Below are 11,293 nucleotides of genomic sequence, written 5' to 3'. Positions count from 1 at the left end.
AATGCACTGGGTCAGCTGGCCAATCAGAGCAGACTGCGCTTGTCGGAAGGAGGGACTTTGTAGAAAACTAAGCGTTTGAGAGAGGCGGGGCATAGAGGACCTACAATAATGTACAGTATTTGAAAAATAATGTGTTTTCTGAACATTAAAGCATGTCAACATATTCTGTTACACCAAATACACAAAATAAGGATCTTTAAAAAAAGCATCATATGACCCCTTTAAACATCATTGTAACTCTTACAGGTTGTCTTCTTGCTGTGATTAATAAAGCTGGATGAGGAAGGCCAGTCACATGGGATAAATGGGTAGGCGGGGCTTTCTGGGCTGTAGGGCATGTCTGGCCTGGTTTGGAGGTGCATTGAGATTGAGATGGGCTGAGGTTGGATTTTAGCATTCCAGAGATCAACTAGAAATTAATAATTTAAGTGCAATATTAAATAGGAAAGTGTGACGTGTCAGACTATGTCTCAAATGTAGAACTGTTACGCAACTCTTTGCAAGGATTAATAATTGCTATTTGTTGTTTTACTCCGTTTATGAAAAGAAAAACTTGTCTTTTGTTCTCCAGGTTGAGCAACAAGTTTCCCCTTAAGCATACCTGTGACCTCACAGTTCCTTTGTTCTCCTACTCCATCTAGTGGTGCTTTGACAAAAGCACTGTAAATGTGTCATAAATGTAGTCCTAAGTGACGGAGGTACTTTACTTTTCCAAGTTTTAAGCATTTTATTTTCATATTCACATGATTCATATTTATATTCATATTGAGTGAAGAGTATGTTTACTACAACCTAGAGCCTTAAGAAACAGTACATAATCTATAACTACTTTTTTCTGCAGTTACACTCTTGATCTAGCTTTTGTACTCCCTTGGTTTACTTTACTAAAGCTTTCTAAATAATGTTTGTTAGTTAGTGAAGCTTTTCACTCTAAGATTAGTCTTTACTAAAGAGTGTGCCAGCACACACGGGATGTAATCAGTTTAAACTCCTGTGGTAATGCAGATATGGTGGTGTTGCTAAATCAAAATGACTGTTCTCTTCTGTCCATCTTTAAAACAAAAGGTAGGTCTTTGTCAGATTTTGTTAGATGTCACATTTTGGTTAAATTGACTGGAAAGCTTTTTACAGTAACTGTCTGTCTTATGCATATGTTCTTAATTAATTTCTCATTTTCAATATGCGTTTTCAATAATGTAAAGTCATGTGTACATTTAAAGGCTGAATGATGAGTTTGTGAAAGTATTCTGTTTTTAACATTTTTAAAAGTTTGTTCTGCAAAGGTTGTTATCAGTATTTTGCCTGGTGAATAATTGTGTGGTTATCGTAGTACAGTACATTACAAACATAGCATTTCTATCAGGAGATGCTATGGATGGAAATAGTATGAAACCATTCAAAAAATGCTTCAGAAGACCCAAATGACCAGAAAATAATGAGTGAATCAGCTGGTTGAAATCAGGACACATGGTTAATTTGAGCATGGTCTTTGTACATTTAGCATGGTAATTGATTTTGCTTTAGCTTTAGTTGTTACTGAAACTGAGCTACCTTAGATCAGATGATAAGTTGCTATATTATTTGCTTGCAAGCATTTTTCTTTGTGTACTTTTAAACATCCAAGCCCTGTACATTTGAAACATCCCATACTGGATTTGACATCTGAATATATATTAAATATTATATGTAATTATTTGTAATTATCTCTGCAGGCCCTAAAGAAGCAGTTGTGGGTGCTATTTCTGTTCAGGAGTTCCAAGAAAATGTGTTTGTGGAGGGTAATCGGCCTAAATATGCGTTGGACCTGCAAACAGAGGCCCAGCAGGGCCTTAAAATGCAGCAGCAAGAGGGTGAGAAAAGTAAAAAATCAGTCTGTTTAAATTGCACACTTTCTTTTACTCTGAACCAAGCACATGCTTTTCTTCAACATACAGCAGTTTATTTTATTTGGTTAAGAGGTGATGTTTTATTTTCCAGATGATAGGAATGGGATTGATTACCCTGATGACCAAAGTATGATTGTAAGTGATCCTCCATGCATCAATCAATCTTCAGTTCCTGTTATGAATGGTTATTTCTGTTCCCACCATAGTGACAGCCTGGTTTTTAAATTGTGCACATAAGCAGTTCTATAAGTGCAATATATCACTGACTACTTTTAAATTGTGGTCGAATTATTATAAATTTGGAAGCTTAACCATGCTGTTGTTTGCTTTAGTCAACAGTAACAGCTCAGACTGAAGACAGCATGGCCTTCAGTGAGCTGAGAGGCTTTGAGTCTGAGAGCACAGCTGCTGATTCTGTTTCGATGCGCTCATCCATTTCCTCACGATCAACACGCTCAGGACTCAAACGCCAAGGTGACACTTCACACATAAATTGATTCATATAATTTTTTCATAAAAACATCTTGGCCTGGTAAAGATACATCCATAAAGTGATTTAAGCATTCGTTACATATGCATTGTCAGAGCAACATTGTTTTCTGTTTCCTTTCTCCAGCCTCAACATTCAGACCTCTGAAGCCAGATAAGACTGCAGCGAAGTCAAAATCTCATTGGAGACATGTGAGAACTGTTGTAGGAATTCCTCGACACATCCAGAGAGAACTGGGTATGTTTTGCTGCAGTCTTCTATAGTGCAGAGAATGTCTAGAGATATTTAGTGGAAAACTTATGTTTATGTATATTTTATTTTTGCATATTTCATATCTGAAGGGTTGGACAGGGCAGCATGGATCACCACCAATCCTCTTGATGGTCAGCTGTCCAATGGAGACATGATCATACCCGCCATCATTTCCACTGTGGATGGTGTGTCTTCCAGCTCTGAACAAGAAAGTGTACAAGACCATCTACAAGGCGTGCAGAACATGTACACAGTTAAAGAAAACAACACAGAGCTCCCCACACTGACAAAACCCAAAGATGACATCCTCCAAGGGCTCATGAACCATTCTGTAGATCCAGAAAAGTCAGGAGCAGGCATTCTAGGTGTTCCTTGGACAGAGAACCCAACCAGTGTGGTGATGTCCATCTCACCTCAGGCCACATACATGTCTAAAATCATTCCAAATGCTGTTCTTCCACCATCTGTGGATGTTGTGGAACTCAGTCGCAGCCAAAGTCGCAGCAGTGTCCGAACCGTCAGCAAGAGCAGTCTGGTGTCAGCCAGCCCAGCATCCACACGTGCTTCCTCCAGAGTCTCTTCACATCGTTCCACAACCTGCTCGAACTACTCTGGGTGGAGCCACTCAGGATCATCAGAAACGCTAGTATCCGATTCTTCTACCATCTCCAGCAGTAGCACTCCCCGTGTGGCCAGCAGAGGGAGTCAGGTTGAGAACATGGATAGACCAGCCAAGCTGAACAATGATGGTTCCCATGTTAAAACTACTCATGTGAATGGGGGCTCTACAGAGGAGGAGGATAGCAGAAAAACAGGATCTGCTGCTGCTTTCACACGTAACCTATCAGTGATTAAATGGGGAAAGAAACCTCCAGCTCCTCCCAGCAGGTCATACTCTTTATACAATGTGAAACAGGCCTGGAAGGCATCTGAGAGTAATAACTACTTGGCTGATGTCAGCACTCCAGATGAGTCACCATACCCTGGTGTAATTTCTATATCTAAAACGAAGGCCACCGCTCACGAGTTGAGCCCTAAGATAGGCATACTTCCCTCCAATGGACCCACAACTGTCACATCAAAGGAGAGCCAGCCAGTTGGCACAGACAAGAAAATTATGTTAGCTGAGCTTAAGATATGCAGAAATAACCTTCAAGTGTCTTCCATTGATGCACCCCATTCATACACAAATGGCACCAGTAAGCTTGCTGAACTTAAGAACACCCTTTTGTCAAAATGCCTAATTAATAGTAACAGTTCCTCCCCAGCTGTAATGGCTCTCCGATCTCTGTTAGAGATTCCCACCCATCCCAAAGTACTGGCTCCGCCAGCTCCTCCTCCTGAGACCTGGGCTCACAACCAGCGGACTTTTGAACTGCTGTGTGGACCAGGACCTGTTAACTATGCACGCTGGGCCAAAAAGAGAGGTCTTAAAATAGCAGATGAACCAGATGTAGCCTTGGCAAATGCTGACAGAGTAAACGCAACATATCTATTGCAGCCAGTAGAGATAAAAGGTAAAATTGAATCCATAGCTCCACTTGCTTGTGTTGCCCCATCTCCATCACCTCCCCCAGAACATTGCCCACCAATACCATTCAACAGCCAAGCCAAACCTCCTCCGCCCCCTCCAGATTTTGTTCCTTCAACTCCTACACTAGCTGCCAAAGCAATAAAGGACTTAACTACTTGGATCCCTCCACCTCCTCGGTTTCTTCCTCCGGCGCCTCCAGTAGGTACGGCTTCGGCAACTCCTGTCGCTGTGCAAAATGATACCGACTTCCCTCCACCACCCCCACCATTTTCGCCACAGTCTTTACTGACAATGCCGCAATTACCTCCAGATATTCCACTGCCACCACCGCAGGAAGTTCCACCTCCACCAAGGCCACCTTCTGAACCACAGAAAATCGCATCCCCTCCACAAGAATCCCAACCTTCAACACACAATGTGTTAGTAACATCATCTGAAACTTCTCAACAAATCAATGTTCCTCCACCTCCTCCACTACTCACTGATGTAAGATCTCAACAAGTCGGTGTTCATCCACCTCCTCCACTGCTCACTGATATAGGATCTCAACAAGTCAGTGTTTCTCCTCCTCCTCCACTGCCCACTGATGTAAGATCTCAACAAGTTAGTGTTTCTCCACCTCCTCCACTGCCCACTGATGTAAGATCTCTACAAGTCAGTGTTTCTCCTCCTCCTCCTCCACTACCCACTGATGTAATATCTCAGCAAGTCAGTGTTCCTCCTCCTCCTCCACTACCTAGAAATGTAAAAAGGGAGGAAAGACTAAAGACAACAGAAATGGAGAAACGGACAAGCAGTCCCTCTCCGGCCAAAGAGGAGACTTCTGGTCTTGTGGTCACCCAGTCTCTCCTACAGATGGTTCGTCTTAGGTCAGTTAAGTCCAATCTGAGCCATGCTGTAGATCCTGATAAACCATCACAACCCAAACCAAAATCAAGTGTCAATCAAGAGGCACCTCCAAAGCCAATCAGAAGGTCTTTGATTATGACATCACTGCCCCCTGATGTGGAAGCTCTTTCCAACACAGAGCAAAAAACTGAAGCTCCGTCCCTCAACACAAACACAACCACAACCACTGTATCAAGTACTCAGCAAGGATTATCTGAACGAGAAACTCAATCAAATAACATTGCTCAAGAAACCGATAACACAATACTTGAGCCAAAATATTCATTAGATACATGTCCACCTACCGAACCAAGTAACAATCCAGCTCCTGCTGAACCAGCAACTAAACAACCCTGTGCTGAAATAAAACTCAAACCCAAAGCCCTCATGGAACAAATTCAACCTATAGCGCCTGATTTAGCAACCCTGCCAAGCACAACGGAACCAAAGGACCAATCAATCAGTGAGCCAAAGGCTCAACATCAAGCACAAGAACCCAACAAGACCACACATAATTCAGAGAAGCAATTAAGCACTGTTGAAATGCACTCAAAGCTAGATGGTGAGCAGCCAAAAACCCAAACACCAATGCCCATTGTCTCTTCCACACCTCCCATAATCTCTTCGCCAGCTAACCCCTCCATGCGTCTCCAGGATGCCATTCGTCTAAAGGCTGCCACTATGTCTTCAAAAGACAACCAAGCCAAGCGCTTTGGTCTGTGCTCCCCTCCCCCAGCCATGGCTAGTGGCACCGCTGTACCAAACTCCCCTGCATCTACAGCCAGCTTCATCTTCTCCAAGAGCCCAAAGAAGGTCGTAATAGAGACACCGTCATCCTTAGAGGTTCAGGGTGACCTGAGGAAAACTCTGGTGGCAGAGTTAGCATCTGTCTCCGATTTAGCCAAGTCTAATGACTCGCACAAGATGGCTAACAAAGTTCCTCCACCTATTGCTAAGAAACCCAACACTAAGGTTGAGAGCGTTGCTCAGAACTCTGCAGAGGCTGAATCTGTAGCCAAGACTGAGCATGTGTAAACAGAAACTGTACAAACTGCCGGACAGGAAGTACAGAGAACTCTGAGAATAGAAGTGAATGAATATGTGCACAAATGATTTAATAACCCTTAAGTTTTTGCTTTATTTCGCAGATAAATCAGGCTTTAGATCCTAGGCCCAAACTGCTCAAGCAATTTTGAAATATACCAAAAAAGTCTTTATGTACAGATAGGCATATTGCACTTTTTGTACACTGGTTTAGTGTAACTGATTCTCATTCATCATGGGAATGCACTTCACTGGTATTTGGAAATTATAAATATTCTTATTTTATTTATGTGTCCTCAGTCTTAAACAGAAGCCATGCTACCTTCCAGTTTATGGAACTCCTCCCTACTGGTAGCACTGTAATAACTGTGGCAACATAGCAGGAACGCACCAAAAGAGAAGTTTGTAAGTTTATAAAATATAGAATATGACCAATCAATCTCTATGGTGGATTTTTACAGTTATTAATGAATGCCTGAATATGAGAGCAGTACGAAAAGAAATGAGGGTAAAGAATGTAAGTATAAAGAATGTAAACAAAAAGAGGGAGAACAGATGGGAGAATAGACCACTGATTTTGGGGTGGGGGTTGTGACTATTCTGTTTTCCATTTGCAGTGTGTAACTAAGCCTATTTTTACTAAAACACCAACTCCGTAAAGGTGATGGTAATAATAAACATTCCCCGCCCCAAGTATTTATATATAGAAATGTGGAGAAGGAATCTGAGCAAGTGTAAATGAAACAGAGAGATGAAACCGATGAATGAAACAAAAGCTGTTTTCTCAACATTGTGAGTGAGCAGGTAGGGCCAAGAAGGTGGTCAGAAGTCATGAAACCGCATAAACAAGAGGTCTAAGGTGTTCTTCTCTGTGGAATCAGTACTTTTGGTTTATTTGTTTTTATTTTCACACAGAAGTTCATTAGTTTACACCGTTCATGTACAGTATAGTCAACAGACTGGACAAATAAAAGAAAATGAATGTTTTTAATATATATGAATTTTTTCTCATGCACTATGCTTACATTTTTATTGTTGTTCCTTTGATTTCAGCAATCTCTGTCTTTGATTATAATCTCTTAAGGCGAAATGTCTTATTTACATATTGTCAAAACATTCTCTACAAATACTAAAAACTTGATTCATTGTGTTTCATCATGTGATGAAAGTAAAGTGTAAAACAAAGTTACTAAAGTAGCTTCATGATGACTTTTCTGATCTGGCTATGTTTTGTTTTTTGAAAGATTTTTTTAATCAGATGCTGCAACATATAAACATTATACTTAATTCAAAATAAAGAACACTGACTGCTTTACAATGACATGGATCTTAAGAACTGTTCTATCAGGATGGTGGTAGACTAATCTTTAACACCCCGGTAAGTATTGCAAATGTGGTTGTCATAGGCATTATATATTCAGCTAACAGTATAAACAACAGTCAGACCTGTGAAGACTTACCATTTACCTGCCATGTTATTTTCTTTCCCCCCAGGGGAAAAAAATAGGGGATAAGATATTCATTTATGTACAGAATAATTAGTAACACTGAAACTGAAGGATATGATAAAGGGGGAAGTGTTTTACAAATTTGACAGGCATTTTTGTCTGAAGTGATTTGCATTGCAAGGTATATATTATTAGTTAATGCATTCCTTAAGACTTTAACCCATGATTGCCATTACTAGTACCATCTACTGTTTGTACCACAGGAACACGTTTTAGACCTTAAATTGTTTATTGGGTTGCACAGTTCTCACCAATTAAATTATGCATTGATTGTGACAGGAAACAATACAGCAAAGTGTCACCCAGGATTGTTCACACTATGAAATACTTTATTATTATTTATTTATAGGTGGGGGCAACAGCTAGGCCAATGAAACCTAGTAACAGTCAGGGGCATGTGAATAATGGTTATTTAAAATCAATCAATTTTTTTCCTCTGTATCACTGTTATGAATTATGGTCCAGTACAACAGATGGCCTTTTTACGTATTGCATGTCATGTTTTTTCCTAAGTAGGGGGCTATTCGAAATGTCAGATACTAAGTCTAGACTATTTTAAGATTATACTATTTTACAAAAGTTAAAATAAAAAGTATTTTCTAATGGGCCTAGTATAATGGGTAGCATCTGATATAAAATAGGGCCAACTGTTTTTGACTTTGTGACAGCCTGAACTTTTCTCGACTGGTGACTGTGTGATTGAGCTGACCAATGAAATCAGGTGCTGGGTGGGATTAGCGTTTGTCATGTTTAACTGGTTTGTTGGGTATTCAATTAATTGAATAAATTCAATTGTGACCTTTTTTATGTTTTAAATGGGGCTGTCAAGCGATTACATTTTTTAAATCGGATTAATTACATGATGTGCCAAATAATTTCAAATAATTTAATTAATTGGCACATTATTTGCTGATTAATTAATGATAGTCATTATTAATAAAGATACTTAAAGGCACTAGAAATTACAAAAAATAAATAGTTTGCTTCAACATACAAAAAATAAATAAATATTGAAATATGAAATGATTAAAAAAATAAATTATACTCCATATATAAAACTAAAAGCGCCAGTAGGTGGCTGGAAATTGCTGTCTTGAGTGAGTCATTCAATCGGCTGATTTATTCAGAAATTGACTGTCAGCAAGTGACTGTCCTTTATGAATGGCTCACTGAATCATTGACTCAATCCATTCGTTCAAACACATGATTCATTCAGTATTATCTTAGATAAATTGCACAAAAACAATACTGACAGTGTCTAAAATGTAACCCAATATTATCGTAATGGTTATTGAACAGTTGTAGACTATGAAATCAATATCATTGACTCAGCCAGTGTCTTATTAAATAAAGACCATATTAAATAAAGATATTTTATGCACAATATTTCAGTTACACTACACTTAAACGATAACTTTTATCCTAATTCTTAACAGTTGGACAAAAAAAAGCGTCTTTAAAAACTATTGGAACACACTGCCTTTACAAAAATTTTATTTTAAAATTTGAACAGAGAATTAAAATATATATTAATGTTTAATTCTTTAAAACATTGGCAAGTAGTCCCAGTTAAAAAAAAAACACTGCCTTAAAATAATTCTCTTCTTTCAAGTTCTCACCTGTATAGATTTTGGAGAGGTCGAGCAACTGTCCTCCCCTCTCTCTCTGTCAGTGACAGGCCAGTTAATGTTAAGAACATAGCTGTAATGAAATGGTGCTCTTTTGGGCAAACCGCCCAAAGAGCAAAGCGAGAGCAACAGGAGATTTGAAGCTCATGACAGACGCGCCCAAGAGATGATTCGCCTTGTGATTGGCTGAATGTAAGTTCACTCATATCTAAATAAACAATTCAGAGAACACGGTGGACATATCGAAATATCGACGGTGGGTAATAGGGATGGGCGATACCTCTTATTTTATTTTCGATCAGATACCGATATTTTCAAGCCCAGTATCGTCGATACCGATACCGAAAGTATCAATACTTAAGGATCGATCCGCCCATCCCTAGTGGAAGTCGGAAGCTGTTGGGAGCTGTTGGGGGCTGTTGGGGGTGGTACTACCTCCCTGAAATGAGTTTTTGCAGGGTGGGATGTCTTGTGTAGCCTACTTTCATACATCTGTCGGCACTTCTTTAGACAAACAAATTAGATAGCGATCTAACAAACTGCTCCATATAACAAAGCACTGTAAACAAGCAACGACTAGATAACTTGGCAACAATAATTAATCGTAAATGATCTTTAACGTTTTTTTCTTCTTTTTATAATGCCAGCTGTCAGTCTGGGGTTGCCCACTTCTGCACGTGTGAGAAGTTGGATGCCATGACAGCGTATCATATAAAATTAGTAGGCTAACTGTTCGCAATTAAATCCGTTTCCCTTTTGTAACTGATAGAAACCATTGCAATGGACGTCATCGGTCGCCGTGATTTTGCCAAAAAGACATGTTCCTGGATCAACATTACTGTCCAAAAATATAGACTAAACCCAATCCCTACCCCTAAACCTAACCCTACCCATAATTTATTCCTAAAATCAGTGTGAAATGATAGCTGATTAACAAGGGTGTAGAAGCACCTAACCCTGATCGTAAGCCTAAAACAGATATTTCCTGAAAAGTTATCCCTCAGTTCTGATTGGTTAATTGGAATGTTGTTCCAGGATCAGCAAGGATGTTGATCCAGGAACATGTTGTACTTGGTGAAATCACGGTCACCGAGGTGATCGGAGATGTTTAATTCACAATCATTCTGAGCATTATTCCTGCTGGCGTTCACATGATCAATCCACAAGTAGTTCTTAGGTTAAGCTATTTTCATTCAGTTCGATGTAAAAACAATAGACTAAGTATGTCTTGCATCCTTTAAATGTTAGCGAACATTGCAAATAAATTGGTTGCAAAACGGTATCCACTCACGTTTAACTTTTTGTCTGGTTGTTACAGTCAGAAAAAAAATTTAATCACATTACTATATGTTATAGCCATATGATCATTAGATTTTATACAGATGTTACTATAATGATTCTGTAAATTGTGATCAGCACCCAAATATTGTATATAATGTGGAAGCTACTGCCTTTTGCCTTGGTGTGACATCTCAATTTTTGCAGACAGTGCAAAGGCAGAGTGCCTACAATAACTTCAAAATAGCAGTAAAAATTAAATTTGAGATCATTTTCATTAAAACCTCTAATTGCCAGATTTCCAGTGTCCTACCCATAATACATTTTTCTGGACAAATAAAAATCTTTAAAGCCATTTTCTAAGTTTCACAGTCTAGCGAGTTTCACCAGCCCCTCACTGCAGAACACAAGATCCAGAGGGCGTGGTTGGATCCACATCTAGGGGGGGGAGATTGGTAGGTTTAGGGTGGAGATGGGTGGGTTTAGGGAGCAGGGGGTGGTGACGGGTAGGTTTAGGTATATGTAAGGTGGGAGGAGTTGGATCTGGATCCTTTGGATCTTGTGTTCTGCAGTGAGGACCATCTCAGTTTCACACTCTGGAGCAGAGCGGCAGTCCACCTGTCACTCAAGTGGTAACACTCTTTAATTATGCAGAACTTTAAGGCTTAATATAATTTAAACGGATGAGTTATAAAAAAAATTCACCCCCCTCACAGTTGTCATGAAGGGCAAAATTACCTATATAGACCGAAACCACTTTTTGTACCAAGCTGTAAAAAAAAAAA

General features: G+C 39.5%; 1 protein-coding gene across 1 annotated transcript in view; it reads left to right on the top strand.

Annotated features, from left to right (window-relative positions):
- LOC107553200 (uncharacterized protein KIAA1522-like) overlaps window positions 1-6,615 on the top strand; it is a 40,712-nt gene extending 34,097 nt beyond the window's left edge. The window contains exons 3-7 of the mRNA XM_016235343.1: window positions 1,713-1,850; window positions 1,978-2,021; window positions 2,219-2,360; window positions 2,503-2,613; window positions 2,718-6,615. Of these exons, the coding sequence (XP_016090829.1) occupies window positions 1,713-1,850; window positions 1,978-2,021; window positions 2,219-2,360; window positions 2,503-2,613; window positions 2,718-6,085 (3,803 nt within the window). The 3' untranslated portion in view covers window positions 6,086-6,615. The remainder of the gene's footprint in view (window positions 1-1,712; window positions 1,851-1,977; window positions 2,022-2,218; window positions 2,361-2,502; window positions 2,614-2,717) is intronic.
- Window positions 6,616-11,293: the final 4,678 nt, after the last annotated feature.

This window comes from Sinocyclocheilus grahami, unplaced genomic scaffold (genome assembly GCF_001515645.1).
Source record: "Sinocyclocheilus grahami isolate Dianchi unplaced genomic scaffold, SAMN03320097.WGS_v1.1 scaffold466.1, whole genome shotgun sequence".
Lineage (NCBI taxonomy): Eukaryota > Metazoa > Chordata > Actinopteri > Cypriniformes > Cyprinidae > Sinocyclocheilus > Sinocyclocheilus grahami.
Note: the sequence above shows the minus strand (reverse complement) of the source record. Positions and strands in the feature narration are given on the sequence as shown.